The following is a 26623-nucleotide window of genomic DNA, read 5'->3' as shown; positions in this document are numbered from 1 at the left end:
GCGGTGTCGGGGGCGGACTCTCGCCGCGCGCCAGCCGGGCTCGATTCAGTCTGCCTGCTCGCGCGATCGGCGGTCGATTGGTAGTGCCTGGGAGCGCAGCCGTGAGCCGTTGACGCTCTGGGGCTGACAGGGGCGGCGGCTGGGGTCGGGGAGGCCGAGCGCGGGCCCGGGGGGAGGGGGAGGCCGAGCGCGGGCCCGGGGGCAGGGGGGGGAGGGGGAGGCCGAGCGCGGGCCCGCTTGGGGGGAAGGGGGAGGCCGAGTGCGGGCCCGAGGGGAGGAGGAGGCCGAGTGCGGGCCCGGGGGCAGGGGGGGAGGAGGAGGTGGAGGTGGAGGAGGCCGAGTGCGGGCCCGTCGGGGCCGGGGGGCGGGGGAGTCCTAAAATTTCTCCGTGCTCTGCGGCAGGTCACATTCAGAAGAGATCCCTTGTGACCTGAAAGGCAGAAGGCTCACTTACAGCAATGTGCTTGAAGACGGAAGGGTCTAAGAGGAGAAGAAGGAGTTTTAGTGGCAGCCAAAAGACCCAAATCTGGGAGAGCTCAGGGTGGAGAGTTATGGTAAGGTGACATAACACTTTTCCTACCACGTTTGGTTGCTGCAGTTCTCTCCAGGCCCTCAGCCTTGAGGCAAACACTCCTTTATTTACATTTGTACAGTCCCACAGTGCCATATCCTTTAATTTCTGGGGTACTTTTCTGCAAAATAAAACTGAAAAATCAGAGGTTTATGTTCCAGCAGTACCTCATGCTGTCTCGTGCTATTGTTTTGTCTCTGACAACTATTTTCTTGCTGGACTTTCTTCTAGGCCCATCATCACATGTCCTTTGAAACTAAAGATACTACAGCTGAAAAGGTCTATGTTCCAGGCTAATGGTATTGGTATGTATTCTGTTCTTCAAAGGTTGAAGAGCTGTATTATAGGTTTTCTAGTTATAGTCATCTAATTTGTACAATAAATGTATTGCCATAATTTCTGTTTGCAAGCTGAGCTTTGTAACTTTTTTTCTTCTATTCTTACAAATGGAAAGAAAATCACACAGAGCTTGACTTCAGTGAGAGCTACTTTGTGAATGGTTGATGCTGACAAAGCACAATGTAAAAATCTTTCCTCAAACTAAGTGAAAGTATGTAAAATAATATAAAAGTTCTGTTGAGAACACATAATGAAAACATGAGCCAAGTAAAGTAGTTTGGAAAATAAGTTTAAATGTTGCCTGATAGGTCTTTGGGGCGTAGACAGTTAAGTTGCTGTGTTTGTAAGGGAAACATGACATTCCTTAAAGCTGAACCTCCTCCCTTGGGTTCCCACTGAATGCCTGACAGATGACAGTATAGGGTGTCTCCAGAAGGCTAATATTAAACATGAGGAATTAGTATGAAGAGAGCAAGCAGTAAGTGAAATTCTGGTTTTGACCACAGAATGTACTTAAAAAAAATCATCAGCAACTACATGCAATTTCTTACTCATTCACTGTGCACAGCTTCTGTTCAAAGGATTCTTGTGTGCCTTCATATTAGTAAATGCATCTGCCCTCGTGTGATGTGAGAAAGAGGCATCTCTTAAAGGATAAATCTGTTTCAGACAAGGAGAAAGTGCTGAGGCAGCATGACGCAGGATAAATTAATTTTGGAAAGACAGCATTGGTTCAGCCTCACTTGCAACTAGTTTACTCATCTGCTATCCACAGCAGTTAAAGCTTGCTGGCGAGCTAATGAGCTAATTGTGTGGACCCATGGGAGACATTCAGAAAGGAAATGTGAAAGAGCTCATTACAAAGGGGAAAAGTTTGTTGTAAAGCTCTGAGCAGGGTCTGGTTAGTACTGAGAAAAGGTTTTAGCCAGTATGATCTCTGCTTTTAACTCTGATGTAACTGTATGACTTTGGGAAAGTTATTTAAACAATTCAAGCTAGGTGCAAGTCCATGGGGAGAGGAAGTACCCGTTAGCACTTTGATGCAGCTGGGGCACCCAGTCAGCTCACGTGATGTGGCAGCAGTCACCGCACCCTTTCCTGTTCGTCCTGTGGCCACATGCAGTGCTGGCAGCTATTGCTGTGAGGAGAAATGCAAAGGGATTGCTTTCTAGCATACTGATAGCCTGTAGCACCCAGTGTTACTGAGCAGCCAAGAGATGGTTACTAGCTTTGGTGTTCAGATCTTTGATGTGCCAAGTTAGGTGCTCTCAAAAAGAACATGCAGATCGTGAAATTGTTCTCAGTACCATGAACTTTTAGCTCTATCAATCTCATCTCCAATAAAAAGTAATATTTACTTATGTAAAAAAGGCGTAATGCATGCTTTGTATGGGTGTTCCAAGTTAAAAATTGTCAGTCAGTGCAAACAGATCTTCAAGATGACTTACAGAAAAGCAAAGTGCAAGTATTGTATTGCATTATTACTATTCTCTCTGGAACAAAGATTAGGTAGAGCCTAGTGCTCTTGGTTGGTGAAAGGCTGGTTTGGCTAGTTTAAAATAAAAGCACTGCAGTATTTTTTGAGTTCAATCCTTTTATGGATAGAAGCTATTATCTCTTATTTCCTTTTCCCTGGTTAGATGTTTATAGTATCTCAGTGAGTCAGTATGTTGTGCATTTGAGGAATGTACCTTGCAACTGTTAAGGTAAGCATTTAGTACAGCACTGCTAGAGGCAACGAGCCTCGTAGGTCCGTTCATCCCAGGTGACTTGTACTTGCAGGAAAAGCCTGAATGAGACAGTTAGCCTGGAATATCAATTTGAAACTTTTTCATGCTGACTGGGATCATGGTTTAATATGGTTCCTGTATTTGTATCTCACTGCAGCGTCCATACCTTAGTCCTTAACTTTGCAGCAGTACACAGGCAGGAGAACAATCAGTATCTTACAGGCGCGAGGTGTTCATAATGGATTTAAACACTTTTGTTTTAGGAAAGCTGCTATGTACTGGCATGAAGTAGCTGCTTCACCTGGTGAATGTGAGATCACAGCACCATGGTAGTATTTTCTTGAGGAACAAGGAAGTAATTTCTCTAGAAAGGGAAAAAAACAGAAGAGGTGGTAGAAGTGTCTTAACAAGTTCATTCTCATTACTGGAATATCCTACTCCTGACTGCCTACTGAGCAAAAGCATCATTGTAATTTCTGTGGTTTGTGATGGAGGTGTTTCACTAGGATAGATGGGGTCATTGTTATGGCAAATATGAGAATATTGATGTCTGGTAGTCAAAAATGCCTTTCCCCCGTAAATCCCTTGGTGGGGAAACACTACTGGCTGGCAAAGGCAGCTCCTAAAGTATGTAAAGGCATGTTTTTATGCCTTAGCACAAACACAGACTGGAGTTGTTCCCATTGCCCTCCGCTGCCAAGTGGCAGAGGGAGACGCCGGCCTTGCTGCCAGACCCGTGGCACGGGGGTGTCCACGCAGAGCCCTGTGGGTGGGTGACCTCCATGCAGGAACGCCTGCTGGAGCTGCACGGGTCTTTGTCGCCACAAAGCACGGGGAAAGAGCCTGGCTCTTGTTCATGTCTGCAGTAGGTGGAAGCTGGGCACGCTGGCTCCTCTCCCACCGTTGCCTTAGCGCTAGCAGGATGGCAGCAGGGCGAGGAGACGCAGCCCCTTAGAGAGCCGCCCGCCAATGTCCACAGACCTGGAGGTGCCGGGGCTCGAACTGGGGGCGCCGCGAGAGCCCCGCCCCTCGTGCAGCCCCGCCCCTCGTGCAGCCCCGCCCCTCGTGCAGCCCCGCCCCTCGTGCAGCCGCGCCCTGCCCCGCCGCGAGAGCCCCGCCCCCAGCGCAGCCCCGCCCCGCCGCGAGGACCCCGCCCTTAGGTGCTCGCGGCGTTCGCCAGCGCGGCCGGCCCGCGCTCCGGCAGCGGCGCGGCCGGCCCGGAAGCGGAAGCGCGGGGCCTGGCGCGGTTGCCGAGCGCCCGGCGGAGGCGGCGGCGGCGGGCGGCTGCGTCCCGTCGCTATGAGCGCGGCCGGGCTGGTTTCTGCCACGCCGCCGGCCCCTGCCCCGCCTGGGGCGCCCGCCGGCGCCATGCCCCCCGGCCCCGAGTACTACGAGGAGGAGGAGCTGGAGAGCGCCGAGGAGGAGGACGGCGAGCGGAGCGCCCGGGCCCGCGACTCCGACGAGGGTCGGTAGCGCAGGGGGCCGCTGCGGGCCCGTGACCTGGACTCGGGGGGGGGGGGGGCTGCAGAGCGAGGAACCAAGCGTGGGGCTGCGCTGTGGGGAGCCGGAGCTGAGCGGGCTCCGCGGGGGAAGAGAGGTGGTGGGAGGGGGCGGCGCGGCGCGGCGGGGGCTGCTGCCCTGAGAGCCCGCTCCGGCCTGGGGAGGGGCCGGAGGCGTAGGTCCGTGCGCAGGTGACTGCTCCCTGCTCAGCGGGGGCTGCTCTCGGCTGTTGTACACGAGCAAAGCGAGCACGGGAGCCCTTTCTTTATGATAACCCAGCTGTTTAATTGTTCGTTCAGTTAAAACACTTTGCTTTCTCTTTTGATGTGTTAATTTTACCTTAAGCTTATTTATGTTAAGACCATCTGTTTGTAATTTAAGAAAAATCTGAGAAAGACTGGATTTAAAAGACTGATTACCGCCCCCCCCCCCCGCCATTATCGGGAGTATAACTGTAGTTTAGGCTTTACGGTTGTAGCCTTCGAGTCAATCTTTACTCTAGAGAATCTGACTTTCCTTGGAAAAAGAAGGGTAACTAATTCTTGGCTACTTAGTCTCAAAATTAGAAACCTTAAAAAAGGAATAATAGAAAAATGGCAGTGTGACGTTAATTTATTTTAATTATAGTTATCTGTTAGTAAAATTGGGGCTATGTTTATGTATTTGTGAGTCTTTCTTATGTCAAAATGTTGAAATACGTCTGTGAAATGTGTAGCTGAGATATTAAGTCCAGGTTGTAGGAAGTAACTTGTTATCTTTGCAAGCTGTAATGGCACCTAATAGTAGTATATTCCTTATGAAATGCATTTCAGAGATTTTGGGTTGTATTACTATCTCACCTTATTATTTGTATGCAGTAATGTAGAATCTGTTGTCTTAAACTGGGAAGAAATTGCCAGGGTTTCTTAAGCTGAAGTTGTTCAAACTTGACATTAGCCTCACTGTGAACCTACGAGTAGATCTATATGGGGCAACTTGCAGGAAACAGATGAGATGGTTCAATTCACTGCTGAATTAATCTTTCCAGAGGCCTGTCAAGTTGTGTATCTGAAATAAAAATGCTCTTTTTTTTTAATGATTGATTACTTTGTTTTTTAATACTACTCTAGTTTTAACAAATCATTCTTTACCTCTTGTAGATACTGAGGACGCTAGTGAAACCGACTTGGCAAAACATGAGGAAGAGGACTTTGTAGAAATGAAAGAACAGTATGTAACCTGTTCTAATAAAACAAAGTATTGAGTTACTTTTCATTGTATAAAACTCTGCAGAAGCTTTTAGGCTAGAGTTAGGGATTTTTTTTTTAAGTTCCTACTCCAATGTAATAGTTAATGAGTCCATGTACTCATATTTATTGTTTCTTTTATTTATTTTCTCTGTTCCATATGTAGTCAGGAAACTAAGCACTGCTACTGTTCTGAAAAACAAAATAGGTGCAGATTTCTGGGAGTTTCTGAGAGCTCGTTTTTGCTGCAAATTAATCCCTCTGCAGAAAGATCTTTTAAATAAAACACAGGACCTACCAGATACAAGCCAAAGGAAAAGCAAATTATCTATTAAAATCCTTTAAACAATAAAGTGCCAGCCAGGTCCAAGAAGATGAACACTTTGGAGACTTGAAATGCACTTAAAAATCATGAGAAGCTATTTGCAGCATTTTATGTTCTTCCTTACTGGCAGAGACATGTTTGTGTACAGGTCATGAAGATGCAGCCTATATTAAACTGCAGATGTGTGAGGAGAGATACAAAATCTGTTCCTAGTGCTTTCAGACTTGCTTTTAGCTTTTTTGATGTGGGTGCTGGGGGAGGCTTGCTTATGACTTAAGTCCTCTGTAGCTGAGGAAATGCTTTCTGTTTTTGTGAGAAGGGAACTAATACACAAATATTAAGATCTGGCAAAATGGCAGAATGTTTCTATTGTGAAGTGCCTGGTGTCGTGTTAGATATCCTCATAAAAAAGATAATTCTACCATAACGGTTCCCAAAATAATTGATTTGAATGTGTTGCAAAATCAATGGGGCTGTAGGGTTTTTGAATTGAACGATACTCTTTCATTTGTTGTTTTTTGTTCTCTGGAATTCTTCTGAAAAGTTCTTAATTCGGGGTAAATACATAATAACATAAACAAATGGTGAAATAAACTGTCTTTGGTTTTTGTTTTTCATTTTTTATATAATTCTTGCTCGCTCGCTCTCTCTTCAGGATGTATCAGGACAAACTGGCATCTCTTAAGAGGCAATTACAACAATTGCAGGAAGGTAAGCTCTGAAGGGGGTAGCTTTTTTCTAAACAAATTTCAGCACTTTTCATACTGAAAACTGGCTTGAAGTTGCAGAAGTACTGGGGTTTTGAACAATATAAGTAGCATCCTTTGCAGACTAGATGTTGCCTCTCAGTCTGTTCTCCTCACTGATAAATGTCAGCCACTTCTGATGCTTCTTTCCTACCATACATGTTTGTATGTAAGCCTCTGTGTACTAAAATAAGCATTTCTTAAACTGAGTAGCCTGTGTCCTTTCTGAAAAAAAAAATGGGGAACATTCTTATCAAGATAGGGAAATTTGAGTTGTAGATTCTTGATTCCAAGCATTAGTATTTAGTAGTTTAAGACTGCTTGAAAATCTAATGTGAGGAAACATAAAATCTCAATGCGAATCAACAATCTATTTTAACTAGGTACTCTTCAGGAATATCAGAAAAGAATGAAAAAACTGGACCAGCAGTACAAAGAGAGGATACGGAATGCAGGTAAGCAGCACTTCTGTCTGAGAAGCTGCATGCAGGTTGTCCTTCGCATTTTTTTTCCTAAGATCTGAAGAAAAATAATGATGATTTTATCCTTTAAAGAACAGGTTTCTCTTGGAACCAAGGATTCTTCTATCTCTTTTTGGATAGCATGCCTTTTGTTTGAGGATATGTGAAGCATGACAGAATCTGTCATGATTTTCTTCATCAGCTTTTTTTTGCTGAGTGTTTAGTAAACACCAATAAATAGCTTTGGTCCTCATTGGTGTGAAACAGAACAAGTAAAAATGCTTCATTTTTACTGGACATCATGCCTAGTCCATGATTTTCTTTTGTGCAACTCGCTTAAAGATTCAGCACTGTTCTTTCCTTCTATTCATAGGAGTAGAAAGTTAGGAGTTCATGCTTTCCCAAAGGTCTGTTTTATGCTCTGGAACAGTATAGAGAGTTTGCTGCTGAGACTGTTCTGTACAGCTGTGGCATTGAGTGGGCTGCTGATACTTTGTGTCCTGGCTCTCTTTTAGGAGCAAAGGCTCGAGTTAATTTTTCAAGTGCCTAGCTCTCAACCCTTTCAGTTAGCCTCTGCCATGCTACAACAGAGAAGTGACTTGGGAATTGGATCCATTTGCCTTCCTTCCACCTTGCTTGTTCTTTCTCCAGTAGGCTCTGCTCTTGGATAATGAAGCAGGGCCTTTTTTAGAAGCTTTTGAATGGAAATAGGAAATGCAACTGTTCTTTTAAAGAATTGGATGAAGTCTTGTAATGCCTGGGCCATTACACTGAGAAATATGACAAAAAGGCAGTGGCAGTTTTATGAGAATCAAGTTGTATCTTTCTAAAAGTGCTTAGGAAGGTAAAGGATTTGCTTGAGAAATTCAAGTGAGTTGAACTCCCTTCTTGCTAACAGAAATCTGGCTTCTGGGATGAATTTCATGGAGATTTGAGCTGCGTCCTACTAATATTGGAATGTTCTGATAATATTAAGACTAAGCACAGATTTGTATTTTGTCTGTCATGGACCAATGTTGCAGCAGCATATTTTTTCCACGGGAGGGCAGATTGTGATAACTTTCAATTTTACAATAAAAATCCAGCTGCCTTGTACTATAGGAAGAACGGTCTTTTAGGTTGTGTTTTGATGCTGAGGGGTGTGGGATTTGTTTTTTGTGAATTTCACACAGATTAAGCCACCTACTTAGATTTGCCTATGTTTGATTACCTTGATAACGGAAATACTATTTCTCTTTCTCAAATGACAGCCCTTTGCAAGCAAAAGATTTGATTTTTCTTATACCTGATTTTTATCATCTCTGTAGACAGAATTTGAAGTGGCTTTCCAATACAAAAAGTTACCCTTAAAAGGGGGGAGAAGAGGCGTAATTGCACTGTGATGCTACTATAGGCTTCTCCAACACATATGTGAAGTCTATGATCTTTATAGAATTTTATCTATTTTAGATATTGCCAAAGCTTAGTATGCTGCTAAAATATGATGATTTGAGGACTGAAAAAGTGCCTTCGTTTGCTTTTCTTGTCAGAGCCTTCGGTAAAAACTTTGTTTTGGCAGTGTTTCCTCCAGGAAATTCGGAGAGATTCAATCCTGTTCACTAACATTGGTAGTAGGACTATTCCACACCCATAAATCCATCTACCTCATCCCTGTGTCTGACTTTAACCAAGTCATTGTCATGTGCTAGAACTTAAGCAATATGTAATATATTTCTTGCTTGTTTTTTAGATATAAATAGCTTGAAAACTGATGTGCAAATTAAATAATGTTTTAAATGCTGCAGAATTATTTCTGAGCCAGTTCTTACTGGAATTCATGAAATTGGTTTAAACTCTGATTCTTTGCCAGCCATAGATCCAGCTATGTTTCAAGCTTGTCTCTGAAAAGTTACATCTTGCATTGACTTATTGCAGAGGAGAATTAAACTGAAGGAAAGACTGACTACGTATTTAGTACTGCTACAAATATTAGCTGAGTTGAACCAAAATGTGTAATAATGACTTATGCTGTGTAACCTTTGCCTCTCTGCTTGAAGGACCTGTAGAAAACATCAACTAACAATGCGTTCCTGTGGATTTATATTTTTGTGCGTGTGACTGTAAGATTTCAGTGTAAAATTGCAAAATGAGACTAGAGTATAAGTATGTACACTCCTTAATTTTCTGACTCCATTGGCTGCAGTACTGAATGATTTAAAAATGCTGGGAAAGTAGTTTTGTGCATCTTTCAAGGTAATAAATTAGGTCTCTCTTGTCTTTCAGAACTTTTCCTCCAGCTGGAAGTAAGTATTAATTTATGAAAATACATATTAATTGAAAATACGTATTAATTGAATGGGAGGGGTATAAACCTACTGTTTCATCAACTTGGTACTCGTGCCTGTTTTCATAGAAGAGTTAAAGAAGTTTTCTTCATCTGAGTAGTGTTATTACAGCTGTGATATAGTACAGCCTGCTATTGATGCTACCTCAAGTAACTCTGTCATTAAAATAGAATTAAAAGAAATCTGTTCTGGGACTGCAGCATGGTGGCTGTGTGATTGAATTGTGTAAGGAGCATGTTTAAGGTAATAAATGATAATGCTTTTGTAGATCAGAAGAGCTCTTCGCTAGAGTCTTGATATATTATGCAACATTAAAATGCATTTAAAATGAAGCAATTCTTTTCACCAATGTAGTAGTATTTACTTAGTGATTTTTAAACACGTTTCTGTTGGTTATTTAACCATTGATACTTTTCAGAATTGAACGTAGTTTTCAATTGAGAATCTGAGCAGAATAGTGCAGTTGAAAGAGAGCTTTTGCAATGTCAGACTAGAGATATCTGTTCCTTAGCTAAACCTTTTTTCTTCTGGTTTGCATTAGACTGATCAGGTGGAGAAGAATTATGTCAAGGAAAAGAAGGCTGCCGCAAAGGAGTTTGAAGATAAGAAAATTGAACTTAAAGAAAATTTGATTGCAGAGTTGGAAGAGAAAAAGAAGATGATTGAGAACGAAAAGTTAACCATGGAATTAACAGGAGGTAAAAACAAGATAAACATCTCTTTCTTTCCCAATTTTGTTACTGCTTAGAAATAAACCACCATTGCTACTTTTACGCTTCTATATGGACAGTTAGCATGGAGGCCTTAAAACTTTCCAAATACCAGCAGATATAGAACGTGAACTTGTGGTCTTTTTAGTGGACAGCACAGTTTAGAATAAAATATACTGACCTGAAATATCAACTTGCAATTCAAAATAGTGTCAGGGAGGTAGCAGAGCAGGTAAGCTTTCTCATTTAGATTTTTGCTTTCAGAAGAGAAGAAATTGTTGAGAAAATTCCTTGATTTTTGTTGCACAGTCTCTAGTCAGTTACTAGGATTTGAAGCTGTAGTAGTAGTGGATTGGTGCACCTGAATGGCTGTCTGCCTTCTGTAGTTTTACTGATGGAAGATTTGGGGATTTATCTGGGGTACAATCATGGGGTTCTTCCTTCTTGGAATGCGTTGCAAAGCCTGAAACGTGTGTGGTTTTTGTTTTGATATACCCCCTGTGCTGTATCTCTGATTTGAGAGAAAGAGGTTTATGAAGTCTAATCTGACCTTAGAAAATTGTCAATGCATTTAACTTTCTTATTGTTATGCTGTGCTTATCTTTCTTGATTAACATGGCATGCAGTACCAGCCTTTTTAGTAGATTTTCGTTAGGGGATAAGTATCTGACTAGATCTTACCTCTGGAAAACTGAGTAACTATATTCTAAAAATCTGAAGGACTCCAATTTCCCTAGCACTGTGGCAGCTGTTAATGTTAGGATTTAAAAACTCCTACTTACAGAGCTAATGGGAGACTGAGTAGCAGAGGAGGAGAAATAAAAGGAGTTATTTTGTAGAAATGCCCAATTTCTACAACTGGATGAGGAATGGGCTACAGAAAAGAGCAGCTTGTGTACGGAATTTCTGCCTTAGCCTCCTTTTAATATCAGGATGCTAAGATAAAGGGAAAAAAATATATTCTTGCCTTATTTCCCATTTTAAGCCATATAGAGAACAGATCAGTGAAAACTCATTTTGAAATTAGTTTTTTAAAATGGTGAAAAAGCCTTATCAGCTTGGCTGCATATCCACTCAAGTAACTACTTCAAACCCCTCTTTTGTGGCTCTTCTGTAAATTAGTCTTAGCAGATTCATGGAAGCTAGCCTTCTCAACCCAGTAAGTTAGGTTTTTAGTATCTGCAGGGCTGTTAATGTTTTTTTTGTTTTTTGTTTTTTTTTTTTCCCCCCAAATTCAGCTTTGAATCATAGAGATAAAGTTTCCTTTGGCAGCCATTCAGTGGGTGGTATTTTGTTACGCTTTTATCATATTTCTTCCCTTGATGCGCAGCATGGTCATCCTTGTTCACCCTTGAGATAAGGGGAAAAGTAATTTGTGTTTTGAACATGCATAGCTGCTCAAAGTCTTAGCATACAGAGGGAGCCAAAAATGTTTTCTCTCGACTAAGTACTGCATAGGATGTGGTTCAGGTTGTCTTAACTCAGTCAGAATTCGGTAAATTCTGAGCGCACTGAAGGGAAGGTGAGATGGGTTTAGTATTTAATATGTGATCACTTGCTCTTTCCTGCTAATTCAAGGTGCCCTTGTAAATTAAAGTATGGTTTGTGAGAGTCTGTCAAAGTAGAGCGGTTCAGTTCTACTACGTGTAGACACTTGGACAAACCACAAGTCTCAATTACTCGGTGATGATGCTTGTGCTTCAGTTTTAGACAGGTTCTTTTTGCCCAGTCCATATGCTACAACTCATTATTAACTGTTGCTATGGGTGTTAGTGGTTAGGTTCATTTCATTAACCATAGCTTGAAACTTTTTTAGATTGTCTGGATTTGAATACTGTTTGCATTTAAAATAACTCCAGCAGATTTGTGTTAGTCTTGAATGCAGTAGTTAAATGTATTCCTTTGACAAAACTGTTCTCCACCTTGGAAAAAAGAGTAAGTGAGCAATTGATTTGCTTTTTTGATGTTTTACATGCTATTCCCTGTTCAAGTATTGTTACAAAAGAACTTCATGAACTTTGCCTTCTAGAAGATCTATTTAAAAGCAAGTATGTGACATTGGTATGAAAGAAGTTTGTCCAGAGTCCTTGTAGCATCGCTGTGCTTCCGTTACTTGTGCCTGAAATGCCCCTGAAACAGCTGTGCGACTTCAGACAGCGAAAGCTGTAACCATGGCATCACAACTCTGTGTTATTGAACAGTGAGCTAGTATGAAAGAACTAGTATTCAATGTCAGCAGCTCCAGTTTGGATGCTGGAAGCTATCATGAAAAAATTCAATTTTCTGTACGAAAGAATAAAGGTTATTTTCCTTGTGCCTTGTGCAAAAAACTGCTGCTTCTTACTCTCTCTTTCTGGTCTTATCAGCTCTCCAACTTTATTACTTTACAGATTCTATGGAAGTGAAACCTATCATGACAAGGAAACTGAGGCGGCGACCAAATGATCCAGTTCCTATCCCAGACAAGAGGAGGAAACCTGCCCCTGATATCCTTTTACGGACTCACTGAAGGGCTGTTGTACTCTAAGCCAGCATGCTACTTTTTTTTTTTTTTTTTAACAGGAAAGAGAATGAGGTGCTAGAATCAAATTTTAATCTAGGAAATACTGAAGTGCAATTTGTCATGTATAATGTGTGATAAAGTAATACAGTACAACCAGTCTTCAGAGATCTCTTGGTAAGAGAGTATCCTAACCTCAGCTTCACAGTTGGAGATGACTTGTTTGATTATATTCTCCTCCCCCCTCCTCCCAAGTGTTTACTTTGATTTTTTTTGGCAATTTTTTCAGTAAGGAAAAACTTCATAAGACCATTATATATAAATATTGAGGTAGTTGATTCCATAGATAGTAAATGGTGTTTTACATAAGCTAAAGCTTTTTTCACTTCAAAATGTTTGCCAGAAGGATCATATCTGTTACATCAAACTAGGTTTCCCTTTTTGATGGAGGATTCAGATCTCTAAGCCAAAGAGATGTATAGCAAAAGCAAGGAGTGCTAGATTTGTTCTTTGAATACAAAATGAGTGGAAATTCTTGTTTTTATATAGCATGAGAAAGAGGTGGTGATGTGCACTTAATCCTTCTCTCCTGCTTTGTTGCATGTTTCTTGTAATTAAAATGTTCTTTACCTTTTGGAAATATCTTCTTGGCTTCTTTGCAGTGATAGGCACACTTTCTATTTGTATATTTAATTCCCCTGGAAAGGAAAGTAGTGATATTTGCTTGGCAGGGGCTTATTATTAGATTCCAAACTTGTTTGGCTTAAATCAGGTTAAAGAACCTATTTTGTGACTTCTGAGTGGCTCTCAATTTCTGAAGGCTATATCAAGCCTTGAACTGAAGTTCATGCAGGATGGTACACGCATCTCCAGTTTTAATTAACCTCTTTCTAGTTGGAGATTCTGTTCACTCTTTCTAAAAGAGATATCTGTTTTATTAGTGCTAGTGTCTCATCCAAAGTAAATGAGTTTTATAGCAAACATAATCTATTAATTGAGCATGATACAGCAGCCACAGTATGAAACTCTATTTGCCTTTTCTCACTGGGGGAAAGGATGAATTCTGTCAGAATTCAAATCCTTAAAATACAGCCTGGTGTTTGTTTTTAGCTTTCATTTGCCTAACACTTGGAATATTTTCTCTTTAAGGGTTGTTTTAAAGAGATGCCATGATTCAAGAGGGCAAAAGAGTCCGCTGCTTTGTCTGTATTGTTTTCCTTCTGTGTAGGTAGGGTTTTCTTGTGAGATATAACCCGAAAGAGAGAAGCTTTAGAAAGAGAAACAGGAAAATGTGATGATGATGCCACACACAATGGCAGTAGAGCTCTAATAAGAGTATAACACATTATGTTCTGCGTTTTTTTTTAACTGTATTTAGTTTCAGAGCTCTTTTTTCTGTTACGTTTACCAGGTGAGGTTCTTCAGCCTTATCCATGTGATTCTGTGTTTTGTGCCACTGGCTTCACTTTCTGTTTCTGTTGTGGTGGTGGTGGTGGTTTGAGGGGATTTTTTTCCCTCTTGTCTCCCTATCCACCTGTTCCTGTCTACTGAGTTGCAAATTGCTGATTTTCTTTTTCTAGGTTTGGGTGGCATTCAGCCCCATTGTACAACATCTGAAGTGACTCTGTTACAGTTCACGTGGGTTGTATTTTACAGCAATGCAAGATTAAAAAAAAATGAAAATGCTACTGTCTGATGCCTTTATAAAGCAAATATCAGTGCTTTAAAGGCTTTTATTGAAGGTTATGTCTGAATAAGTTAAAATCATTTTGAATTGTTTGCTGCGGTATTCGAGGCCTTGTGGAGATGACTTGTACTAATTCATATGACAGAAGTCTAAGTGTAACAGCAGGTGTTAAAATCTTACGTAACTGTACAGAAACTTTCTTTTTTCGCTTAGTCAAGTGAAATGCTATTGACAATTTATTTTTTTTAGCTTTACTTGTCAAGTGCTTATGGGAACCTTAATTCTGGATACCTCAGCTAAATTATTTGTTGACTGATGAGCAAATAATGGAGGACCTGAGAACTCTGAATAAGGTAATGCTTTTCCTGGAAGAGACCAGAGCTATCCGTCTTTTTCCATACTGGGATGTGGTGCTGCTTTATTCCAGCAGGCTTTCTGAAGTAACACGATAAAAGATTCAGCGAGATGGTATCTCCACCTTCTTATATTAATAGGCTTAATTAACCTAATTAAAATGACTGTCATCTAAAATGTTACCTTTTGTCTGAGCAAGCGATGAGTTATCTGAAGGAGTTTCTCTCTTCCTCCGCATGGCTGAACAGATGTTAGCACATTTTTCTGTGAGATCACAGGCTGCCTCTGTTTTAGGTCTTTGGGTTGTTTTTTTCTTTCCCTTCTCACTGTCACAGATACTTCAGCAACTGGATGGGGTGCAGTGGGTGGTTAGTTTTGCTAGACTTGATTATCCTACTGCTTTCTTGCTAAAGACTTGAAGGCACTTGATGGCATATGTATTTTCTTACGTTAGAAGGTACTCATTAAGGGGTTTTGAAGATGGTAGTGCAGTGTGCTGTTAGTGCCATCTGTTGAGGTCTGTCTAATGACTTAGATGCTATGTAGTATGTTCCCCAAGAAATGTCAAATTGTGTTCAAATAATGGATCATGTTAGATGGTTTTGACTTGTTTTGATGAATTATCTGAGTGTTCTGAAGAAGTTCAATTTCTAGACCTTTGGTATCATGATTCTGGTCATCCATCTCTTTGGCTGTTCACAGCATACTCTTCTGGTTATGTTATGCCACTTAACAATGTGTTAAAAATTATGTAAGATAAAACTATCTGAAATTATTACTGCAGATTTTATGGTATAAAATTCATGTCCAGTTTCTAATGTTTTTCTGTTCTCTTCTCATGTAGCTTAAATCGCCTAAGAGACCAGGTGAGTTAACAATTGCAGTAAAATTTGTTCGCAATCAGATTGTTTTGAACAGTATTTTATTACAGACTTTTTTTGACTATGTAGTTGTTGACATACGTTCTTTGTGTAGCTACTGTGGCAAGCAGGTGCTATGTGAAAGTCCCTTCCACCGCCCTAAAGTTTGGGGGTGGGCAGGGAGCCATGTGCATCTCAGTAGCTGCCTGAAACATTTGGTTCACCATGACACCAAGTTATCTATGTAAAGAGTTACTGCTTGGAGTTTTTTTTCACTGTATTCTGATGCATCTGGGTGGCTTACCTAATTGTCAGGTAGATGAAGAGACTGAAAACTTCTGGTCTTGTGCATCTAACTTCTAGATGTCTGTACAATTTATATGAGAATGGAACAGTACTAACTTGCTTAAGTAATCCTGACTGTGTTTTACTCCTTTGTAATAAATCAGAATCAAAAAAAAAAAAAAAAAAAAGATCATCTTGTCTGTCCCCTACCAATCAATGTTTTTTCAGGTGAATGTTATATTCCAGGTGTATATCAGTGTTTTCATATGCAAAGCAGAAGTTAAATTATTCATCCAAACAGAACACTTTGCTGATAGAGACACAAAATTCCAGCTTTCTGTGCTATGCTTATTTCTGCTTAATGTGACCTTAGTAATTGATTCTGCAGTCAGATACACTGCTGTGTGTCAGATACGCTGCTGTGTGGTGGACACATGCTAGTGTTTAAACACTGGATCTCTCCTCTATTCTCAGCCTCTCCCTCCTCTCCAGAACACCTTCCAGCTACACCAGCAGAGTCTCCAGCACAGCGGTTTGAGGCCCGGATAGAAGATGGAAAACTCTACTATGATAAAAGATGGTAAGTCCTGGTAAATTTGTGTTGTCTGATTAGTCTGAGCCCTGAGTTACGAAGAGAAAAAAGACCATGGAGAGAAGATGCTTTCAAGAGAAAATTTAGGGACAAAATATTTTGGGGCAGGGGTTAGCCATTTCCTCCAAGGGTTAGTTGTTGGTACTTCTGTAAATCAAAAGTGATAATGAATTTGTTAGAATTGATAAACTTTTTCAGCAGGAACTAATGGCTTGAATGACAGGATGCTTAAATCTTTTCTGTGAGATTGGTTGTGACACTGGGAAAATGTTCTTGTCAAACCTAATGTTAAGTAAGAAGGCCGTTGACAAATGCTGTGTTATATAGCTGTGCATCCCGGTAGCCTGGATCCAGAATTGCAGAATGATTGAAGTTGGAAGGGACCTCTGGAGATCTAGTCCAACCCTCCTGCTCAAGCAGGGTCACAAAGACCCTGGGGTTTTTTGGGTTGCACCCAGGCAGTTTTTGAGTATCTGCAGAGAAGGGGATTCCATAATGTCTCTGGGCAACCTGTTCCACTGCTCTGTCACTCTCACAGTAAAGAAGTTCTTCCTCATGTTCAGGTGGAACTTCCTGTGGTTCAATTTTTGCCCATTGCCTCTTGGCCTGTCACATGGTACTACTGAAAAGAGTTTGTTCCCATCCCCTTGACACCCTCTGTTCAGGTACCTATAGACGTGATAAGATCCCTTCTCAGTTTTCTGCAGGCTAAACAGGCCCAGCTCTTGCAGCCTTTCCTCAGAGGAGAGGTGCTCCAGTCCTCTGATCATCCTCATAGCCCTTACACTGGACTTTCTCCAGTTGCTCCGTGTGTCTCTCATACTGGGGAGCCCAGAACTGGGCACAGTACTCGAGATGAGGCCTCTCCAGGGCTGAGTAGAGGGGCAGGATCACCTCCCTCGACCTGCTGGCAATACTCTTCCTGCTGCACCGCAGGAGACCATTGGCCTTCCTGGCCACAAGAGCACGTTGCTGACTGATGGTCAGCTTGTCCACCAAGAGTCCTAGGTCGTTCTCTACAGAGCTGCTTTCCAGTAGGTCAGCTGCCAGCCTGTGCATGGAGTTATTTCTCCCTAGGTGCAGGACTCTGCCCTTGCCCTTGTTGAACCTCAGGAGGTTCCTCACTGCCCAGCTCTCCAGCCTGTCCAGGTCTCTCTGAATGGCAGCACAGCCCTTAGGTGTATCAGCCACTCCCAGCTTGGTATCATCATCAGCTTTGCTGAGGAGGCACTGTCCCTTTGTCCACATTGTTGATAAGTTGAACAAGTTACTCTGTGATTGCAGATACAGCAGCTGCTGGCAGTACTGGAGTCCTTGTGTTCTGCTTTGTACTACGCTACTGATGTTCCACAAGGTGGCAGACATGTGCACCAGATGAGTAGAATGAAAAATGTTTCTAATAACAAAAAACAAATAACCTTTAAATATCAAGCCCACGCATAAGAACTTCAGAATTGCTAATGGGATTTAGCTCTGTAACTTTTTTGGGCTTATAGCTGTGGAAGCCTCACCAAACACAAGGAAAATGTTTAATTTTCCACAAAAATCTTGGTAGGTCTTAGTCTGTGAGACGTGCAAAACTGGATGATCAAGAGGGCAGTCTTGTACCTGAGCAGATAGCAATTTGGAAGCCTTGTACTTGTTTGTAGCCTACTTTGGTGTCCCAGCAACTTGAAATAACAAGAGACAGGGCTGTGGTTTTCTTACTAAAGATGGTACATCAAAAGGTCTTGTCTACACAACAGCTGTCTTGCACAGTTAGTCATTTTTTCCTTTTGCTAGTCTTCTGGCACTGAAGTTTCATCAAGGGTTGAATGTATACAGCTCTGATTAAAAACTGCCTGGAGCTTCAGCTTGCGTAAAGCAGAAAGTAAACATGAACAGGCTACTGGGCTACACAAATTCATGAAGCTATTTTTGCTTTCAGAACTTTTTTTTTTATGTAAAACCAGTATCTTCTCCTCTAGGATATCTTTGAATGAATAAACCATTTTCTTGAATTTTTAAGCGTGCATATAACTGAAATATTGTGTAATGCTCAAAAAAGTAGGATTGCAAGAAGTTTTCTAGAGTCCTTGGTCAGTAAAACTGTCACTGAATTGAAACTCAGGTGAGCTTGAGGTGAGCCCAGATGAATCTCTTGAAGTCCCAAGCTCTCTCTGAAAGGTGTGTGAGTGGGACATAAGACACTTGAACAGGTATTTTCATCTTGTTGAATTTAGTTGTCATGAGGTCTTGCTGTCAGGAATTCTAGTTGTTGTGTTTCCCTCCTGCTTGTTCTTATGCTGTTTTAAGATAAGTATTTTACATTTTTTACTGTAATAATCCTGCTTAGTTTTTGATTGATAGTAATAGTACTTCTGTAAAGTAGCTGATATTTTAAAATAACAAAGTAACTCTTGATAGTGGGTGGGTAACTTTTTCTGACATGTATTAAAGCTGCAGGCCCCAGAAATAATGAAGCTGACAGCTCAGGAGTGGCTACTTTTTCTGTTTCCTGGCAGGAGCCGTGAAGGGCCCTTATCTCAAAGCAGTGAGCGTTTAAGGCTAGTAAAGGACTCTCTCAGGCCTTATAGAGGCATTTTGCAAGCATAACTCCAAAATAGATTCTTTGTGGAGGGAATTTCAAACGGACGTGGAGTTAGACTTCACTTTGCTGTCCTCGGTTTGTGGCCCACCCATCCTGAATTGCGGTTTACTGTAAAATAACTTTTTTCCTTTTGCTCTTAGCTTTGTCTGCATACAATAATTCAGAGCAATTTTTTTTTTCAATCTTTTGATCTGTTGACTGCAAAACACTACTGAGAAGATGCAACTCCCTGTGGTGAATTTTAGGAGAGGAGAGCATTCTGTCAGTGGCTTCGTTCCTTTGATTCCTTAAGGGTAGCCCACTGACTTGAACTGGAAAGTTGAAAGAGGTTCATAGCTACACTTTTTATAATTTAGCTTTGTCTTTTGTTCCACTTCTCAATGGTTTTCTTTTGATTAACTGCATCTCCAGGAAAAGACTTAAGATTAGCCTTTCAGCAAAATGTTTTTTAGCAGAAAGTAGAATTAATTTCTGCTTCCCTCGAAACACTTGTCTGATATTGGTGTACTTTCCCTACTGCAAAGCAAGAGATGTTTGGTGCTTTCCTTCCCTCTCAAAAGCCACCTTAAATTCCTTTCATCTTCAATCTAAACTGTTTTGCCCTGTTAAGTTCTACCCCCTTGTTGTTCCTCTGAGGATGTATAAGCTGTCAGCGAGCAAAGAGCTGAGACATGAACCTGTTACTGCGATGTACCGGGTTACTGTGCTTTCAGCTGACTTGTCTGCACACACGGAGCGTGAGACAGTTTAAGATAGTTATTCAATGAAGAAGTGCTGATCTAACCCTCTTACCTTACCTTTGCCGTGCATAGTTAGCATGGATTAACTGACAGACAGTCACTTGTGATGTGAAATCCAGGAGCTGAAGCTGGCTTCGTGTGTGTCATTAGCTTTGGAGTTCACTGATACTGAAATTGGAAAGAAACAGCTTTGATTTTTTTTAAAAAACTATTTCATTATCTATACCCACATCGATCTCATTCTGAGAGCTGACATCTGCAGTGCTGTCTTTTGCACTCTGAAGTTTGCACACTGCTTGTACCAAGATCATCAATTCTCCTTGCTTATGCATTCACAGGACATCATGACTGGACTGAGATTTTAGTCTCTTAACGTGGTGAGGGCTGCTTTGTAGCATCTTGTGCTGTTTCCTTTATGCGAATTGATGACCATCTGGGCTCCAACTGAGATTTTTGCTCAGACTATTGCTGTTATTGTATTACCCTGGAACCTGCTGATTGCCTGTTAAAAGGAGGGGGAGAGAGTAATGACTAGGCACAAATGTCAGAAGACGAGAGGGTTTTTTTTTTTTTTTTTTTATATAAGCTAACTTAGCCTTTTGGCAATTAGTTTGTTTGAAAGGCTGAAAGCAGGCACTATTGCTTTTGTTACTGGTAAACGGTGTGAAAATTCTTAGTGCAGGAGCCAGTCAAAAGAGTTTATGGAATAAGTTGTTGAAGGACTTCCGTATTTATGATATGGTTATTGTAGAAATAACTGTACAGATCATGCAAATCCATGCTTTCTGACAAATGGCTGTCAGGCAGTTGGGCTGCGGGTAATACTAAGTAGTTACCGAGGAAATCTCAGTGCATTGACTCTGCAACTCGGATTTCCCGGTTAAATATGAAGCTCATCATGACTGAGGTAAACGCAGAAATATAGTTATGCTTTCTTGACTATAAAGCATTTTGGTGCTCTCTTGATTAAAGTTATGCGCTCACAAATAAGCTGTTTCAGTATAACTAGTTCTGCCTACAGAGCTCTCCTAGGCAAAATAAGCAGAAAGCAAAGAGTTTCATCTAACATACTGTGCAGTGTTTACCAGAGACACGATGAGTGTGTGAAGGCAAGACCATGAAACCAAGGAACTCTGAGTTATGAATTTTGGAGGCTTTTTTGTTTGTTCTATACAAAACGCACTAAAAAAATACATAGGATGACTTAAGATACTTTAAGAGAACTTGGGATATACTTAGAGAATACCTGCTTACAACAAGTATGGATGGCTTCTTTGGTGTCTGTTTCAGATTATTTATCATTTGGGACATTCTCCCAGCTAAAAAGTATTAGACATTTTTGAGGTCTCTGTTTAATACCTGAGCTGATGAGGACACTTCAGATTTTTATTTTATTTTTTTATTTATTTTTTTGTATGTGTGTGCGTGCACCAGTGTTCTGGTAATTTTGCCCTGCGGAACATGAACAACTTCTCTGTATCCATGCTGTGCTTTGTCATGTTTTATTAGTGATAATACAAACTTTCTCTTCTAAAATCTATCTTGGGTCCGAAGCGTAGAAGGTTAGTTTGATTTAACTCTTGAAACAGGGCCATATTGTGAATCAGTGTCGATCTTGTGCTTTGGTGCTCTGCCCTGCCTTTTTCAACCGTGAAATCTGTTTTAAGTAACCTGGGTTGAGGATTGAATTCAAATTGACAGAGGGTCTTGTAGTAGCTTCATACATTAGCAACTTCATACGTTAGAAGGCTACATTTGAATGCAAAGTGTGCGTGTGTGATCAGATCACAGCTATGTAAAGATGGGGAAGGTAATATGGAGAGGGGAAGAAGAGAAGACTACTTCGTATTTATTCTATCTAAATGCCTGTAGACTCCTGGCTTTAAATCTTATTACTGTTTGTTCTCTCGGTCTTTGGACAGCTTAATGCTTTTATTTGTTCTCCATTTTTTTTTATCTTTCTTCTTGCAGGTACCACAAGAGCCAGGCTATTTATCTGGAGTCTAAAGAGAACACTAAGATCAGCTGCGTGATCAGTTCTGTGGGCGCCAACGAGGTAGTGGACTGCTTTGTGTTTCGTGGGAGTGTGAAAAGCAATGGGTCAGTCAGTACGGGCAGGTAGACAGCTGTCTGGTAAGGGCTAAGAGGAAAGCATTATTACTACACAAACTCCTTGGGGAGCAACTTCATCCTTTTAGAAAGGGTGTCTTACTTTGTCTGAAGAAGCTGAATCTAAGATGAAACTGAATTTTCTTTATACTGAGGTTATTTGTGACGCTCAGCATTCGTTGTTGAAGTTAATTTAAGTGGTTTTGGTCAGTCTTTGGATAAGAGTTTCAGTCACAAAAAAATCAGAAAACATGGTTGTTTCTTAAGAGAGATTTGAGAAGGTGAGAGAGACTTGCTGTGTTTCTCTGTAGAGTGAGCCTACCTTTTACAAGTAGTTTAGCAAGCAAGAAAATGAGAACAGGCATATTGCATCTTTTTGGCACTGCATTTATAAGTTTCATTTCCATTATTTTAAGAATATAGATGTTAATGCAAAATAAAAATTAATCTTGCTGGGAAATCAGAAGAGGATGAGGAGAAACTTTGGTGACAAACTTAGTTATCGTAAGGAGAGAAGGCTCTACATTCATACCTGAATATGTATGTTGTGAAATAAGCCAGCAGCATTCATATCGCTGCTTGGGAGCTAGAGAGGGAGAGTCGTTTGTTGGAGACCACTTGCTCTTGGCTGCTGATAAGACTTAAAGAAGCACACTGAGAAGTGTGTGTCTAGATTTGATATGAATCTTGCTGCAAAATACGCTTAATGTTAGAGCAGTGCATCAGCTGGGCAAAGGAAGCAGACTTTTCTTTGCTTGCTGATTCCAAACAGTTCAAGGAAGGAAACAAGACTCAACTCCTCTTCAATCAGCCAATAAAGTGACTTTAATTTGTTTTGGCAGTAAAGGGAAAATATTTTATTATCAACAAAATCAGTTGCATGTGGGATTTGCTTTTTATCACAACTGTTCTCTTTGCTATAGCAATTGTTAGGCTCAGTGGCTGGTTATTTATATAAATTAATAGCAGTGTGCTAGCAGGTGTGTTAGAAAAATAATACTGCTAATTTGATTGAAGTTATTACTGTTTAAATCTCTTAATCTTTTGGGAGCAGCTTGCCTGAAACCTGAGAAACTGCAATCTGTTAAATATTTTTGCATGAATTTCATTTTAAAGTGAGACGGTAGGGGGTTTTTGCTGGAAGGTTGGGGAGGAGATGTGGCACGTGTTTTCCCTGCGGTGTTTCATTGCAAATATATAAAGGCAAGGGAGATAAATACTTAAAAGGATACTGAAACGAGAAGATGTTCTTAGGATTGCAGGATGCACTTCAGACTTTGTAATACATTCAAAGGCATGGTTGTTAAACTATGATTTTTCTGGGCCCTACTTGAATTTAGAATCTAGAAGACAGGCTCTAGATTTGAGACCTGCAGCTGCAGACTGGAGTCAAAATTTAATAGCATTTCTAAAAAGGCAAGTTATTTAAAGGAACTTTACTGAAAATCTTTGCATGAAGTCTCTCTCCTGCAACATTTCCATTAATGCTCAAAGTAGGAAGGACATTAAAGGAACACAGGGAACATTAAAGATAGTGTGGCATACAATTGCCTCCTTGTGGATGGGAAAAGGATGTGGTTAGTCAGAGGCATCTTTGTTTGCATGAAGGTCTAAACCAGTTTACGTAAACTGGACTTGAATTTTTGTAATTGACTGTAGGCCTTTCTCAAGTAGACTGAGCTGAGAAGATCCTACTTAAAGACTGAAAGTAAATTCAGCTGAAGTTCCTTAAAACTTGGTTTATATGTTTAGATCTAAACAGAATGTATTTCTGTTTATTCTATATATTTAGAAATTAGTATATTTTTATATATATACTATATGTACTTACATATATAAAATTAATCTGTATATTTCAAGTGTTTTTTTTTTTCAATGTATTTGTTTCGGAAACTGAGGTTAAATTACTGCACTAGTGGAAGTCATTGGCCAAGCAGGTGGAACCAGTTCAGACCTTTGCCTTTTGACAACAAATTCTTCAGTAGGTGCAGAAAAGTGTTTTTTCTCATCAATTTATTAAACAGAGTCAGTTTAATGAAAGTTGAAAAAAGGAGGAGGCTTATTTTTCCCCTTACAATCTAGGAATAAAAGCAATTAGAAAATGAATTTGATTATTTCTGGTCAGTATGTTCTTCACTTCTTTAGAACTAATAGTTGTTACCAGATTAAAATACATAATGTGTCTTGATGCTTTTTATTTTCTTAACTGTGTAGCGTACTTTAAGGTTAATAAGTACTTTTCGTTTTATGGCCATTCAAAAAATTAAAACTTCCCTCCAAATGAATCTTGCCAGAAAATGTTAAAATTAACAGTAGTAGTATACCATCTGATAAAATATAAAAATATAAATTTATTCTGTATAAAGTTTTTAAACTTACAAATTCTTCTGATTAGCAGAACATAACAAACGTTTTGTAAATTGCCATAGAGAGATGTTTATCAATAAAAACAGATTTTAATTTCTCTGGGGAAAAAAACGAAGTGCAAATGCAGGCGAAGGTTACATTTATTTTATATTGAGGGGTTCTGCTAGTAAAATCAATCTTCCTTGAAAGGCCTGTAGCTTATGCAATATCTAAAAGAACAGTTTTGGATAATTCACACTTGAATACTAATTTTATAATCCTTATTGGTACAAAATATTGGACTAAAATACTCTAGTTCTAAGAACTGGAGAACTCTTAATTTTCATGCATTTATTTAAATTTTTTAAACTCATTAGAATGATTAAAAGCAGGAGAGTTCTGCTAAGATTAGATCTCAAATACCTGTATTTCAAAAATCAAAACTTACTGAAAGTAATCATTATTTTAAAAAATTCTCTGAATAGCTGCTTCTGTGGAAGCAATTTTGTCCTTTGAAACATACTGCATATCCGCACGTTGTGTGAATTTTTCAGTGCAGGTATTTAAAAAGGAGATCCTTTTATCTTTAAATACAATTTATTTAATATATTGTGAGAAATGCTTCACTGAACAAAATCAGAACATGCTTTTCATTTGACTAATAGTTACTTGTCTGAGCAAATCCCAGGATAGGTAATTTTATGATCTGTGGGTTTAGAGAGACTTGCTTTTGATTAGGTAAAGCTCAGTGTCAGAGTTCTGTTGCAAACCGTACCAAGAGGGAAACTTTACTTTCCTGATCATGCTTGGAAATACTATTTTCTTTTCCTTCATGACTGTTTTGAACAAGAAGTTGAAGTGGCAAAGGTGGAAACATTGTTTCCTTTTCTACTGGGGTTGCAGATGCCTAAGGTGAAGGCTGGGGTGGGTTAAGCCAAGTCAGCTGAGCATCCTGAGTAATTGAGAGTTGTAAAGTGCGACAGTAAGGATACTTGGAGTTAATTGTCTCCACATTACTTATGGTAGGGTTTACCATTTTCCTCCTCAACACATAACTCCTACCCCCCTTTTTCTTCTCTTTTTATGCAGATTTGGGTGAGGAAAACCAGTGACAGCACAAAGATGAGAATCTATCTGGGACAGCTGCAGCGAGGTGTGTTTGTGATTCGTCGACGATCAGCTGCATGACTGTATGCTCTGCCTTGTGTATGTTTTTTTTTTCTTCTTCTTCTTCTTTTAAACAGATAGACAAACCTGTAATGGGGAATGACAGTCTGTTCACTTTCCTCTGAGCAGCAGAGAACACTGTCATGACCTCTTATGAGACAGTTTGTGGCTGGCCACATCACCTCCGGTAGTCCTTAAACCTTTAGTGATACCCAAGCACCACCCTGGACTGTTTCTGGACTATGCATCAGGCTTCTGTATGCTTTCTTTATATTTCGGGAGACTATTTAAGAAGATTTTGCATCAGACTTCATCATCGTTTCGTGATGCGTAGATGGGACTTGTATGTTGAAAACAACGTAACATTTGTTTTGCATCAGACCAATGGAAAAAAGAAACTTTGCTTGTCAAGATCTGAGATTTTGTTCTTTATTTTTGTTTTCCTGCAAAGCTCAGATTGTTGGGCAAAAGGAAATTAATCCTGCCAGCTTTCAGCTGCAGCTGAGATGCATCTGTAACATCTGGCATACAACATCAGCTTTACTGGATGAACAGTTTAAAGACTTGAGTGCTGAGGCTTTTTTAGAAAAATATGAACAGTTTAGAAACTGCTGAAAATCCAGTTGTTTTTAATGTTGTTAAACAGTCACAATTGGCAAATTCAAGGCTTGCTTTCTTCTTCACATTAAAACACCCTTTAATGAACAAGCAGAGAGTATGTCTGTGCTGCAATAGATTTTCTGAATTAGGCAGATAGGTATAAACCAAAGGATTGATTAATTGGACTTTGCACTAGGGAGTGAGACTATGTGAATGATATATGTGTGTGTATGTGTACCATCTGTATGTAGAGTGATGGAAGGTAAATATCAGTTTCTTTATTGATGTCTTGACAGTAATGGGTCATGCTGGAATGACACTGGCATAAGATACTGGATCTCTCGTATCTGACAAAGAAGCTTGATACAGAGTGGAAAACTGTGTTGATATGCTCTTAGTGTATATCAGAAACCCTAATTCCCTAAGTGACATATAAGGGTTTCTCTTTGAAGGGTATTTTAATTACAAGAGATAGCACTGGGTTTCTACACTTTCCCTTCAGTAGCACAGGAGTTAAAATATTCATGTGGTGGTAGCAATGTCTTCCCTTTCAAGATGTTTAAAAACCTCTGGACTTTGGCATTGCTTTATTCCCAGTCTTTTGCTGATGGCAGAAACCACCAATGCCATGCGTGACTGCGCTGATGTGAACTACATGACACTGACAGCTCTGTTGGATTTTTGCCTTCTGTGCAAATGGACTTTGTGCTCCTTTTGATTCCTGGACAAAAAGTTGTAATTTCTGCATTTGTCAATATCTGTCACCTTGTGAGGCATACTTTGTTTTTGCTTTTGAGCTGCCTTCTTGTTCAGCATCAGTCTAGCCTTTCTTTCGTATCTGGATAAATGGAATATTTTAAA

The 26623-nt window shown here is 40.2% G+C and overlaps 1 protein-coding gene across 6 annotated transcripts; it reads left to right on the top strand.

Moving 5' to 3' along the window:
• Positions 1-125: 125 nt before the first annotated feature.
• On the top strand, positions 126-26623 carry SUDS3 (SDS3 homolog, SIN3A corepressor complex component). 6 transcript variants are annotated; one of them, XM_062590243.1, is made up of 13 exons: positions 126-144; positions 403-876; positions 5280-5349; positions 6347-6402; positions 6821-6892; positions 9161-9180; positions 9764-9920; positions 12323-12418; positions 14411-14472; positions 15318-15339; positions 16093-16198; positions 21512-21596; positions 25085-26623. In XM_062590243.1, the coding sequence occupies exons 2-13, from the start codon at positions 855-857 to the stop codon at positions 25181-25183; spliced, it is 867 nt and encodes a 288-aa protein (XP_062446227.1). In that variant the 5' UTR covers positions 126-144; positions 403-854; the 3' UTR covers positions 25184-26623. The 6 variants fall into 6 exon arrangements, with proteins under 6 accessions (XP_062446227.1, XP_062446225.1, XP_062446226.1 ...); XM_062590241.1 differs by lacking the exon at positions 126-144 and having other exon boundaries at positions 376-554; positions 803-876; XM_062590240.1 differs by lacking the exons at positions 126-144; positions 403-876 and adding an exon at positions 3907-4105 and having other exon boundaries at positions 25085-25148; positions 25240-26623.

Source organism: Rhea pennata, chromosome 17 (genome assembly GCF_028389875.1).
Source record: "Rhea pennata isolate bPtePen1 chromosome 17, bPtePen1.pri, whole genome shotgun sequence".
NCBI lineage: Eukaryota > Metazoa > Chordata > Aves > Rheiformes > Rheidae > Rhea > Rhea pennata.
This window is presented reverse-complemented; position numbering and strand designations above follow the sequence as displayed.

What these genes read in the sequence shown, in the direction of transcription:
- SUDS3 (XM_062590239.1), top strand. Translation starts at nt 3,940, where the DNA reads ATGAGCGCGGCCGGGCTGGTTTCTGCCACGCCGCCGGCCCCTGCCCCG. An exon ending in GGCCCGCGACTCCGACGAGG is followed by an intron (nt 4,106 to 5,279) that starts GTCGGTAGCGCA and finishes TACCTCTTGTAG; the next exon opens with ATACTGAGGACGCTAGTGAA. An exon ending in GAGGAGGAAACCTGCCCCTG is followed by an intron (nt 12,419 to 14,410) that starts ATATCCTTTTAC and finishes AATTCTGGATAC; the next exon opens with CTCAGCTAAATTATTTGTTG.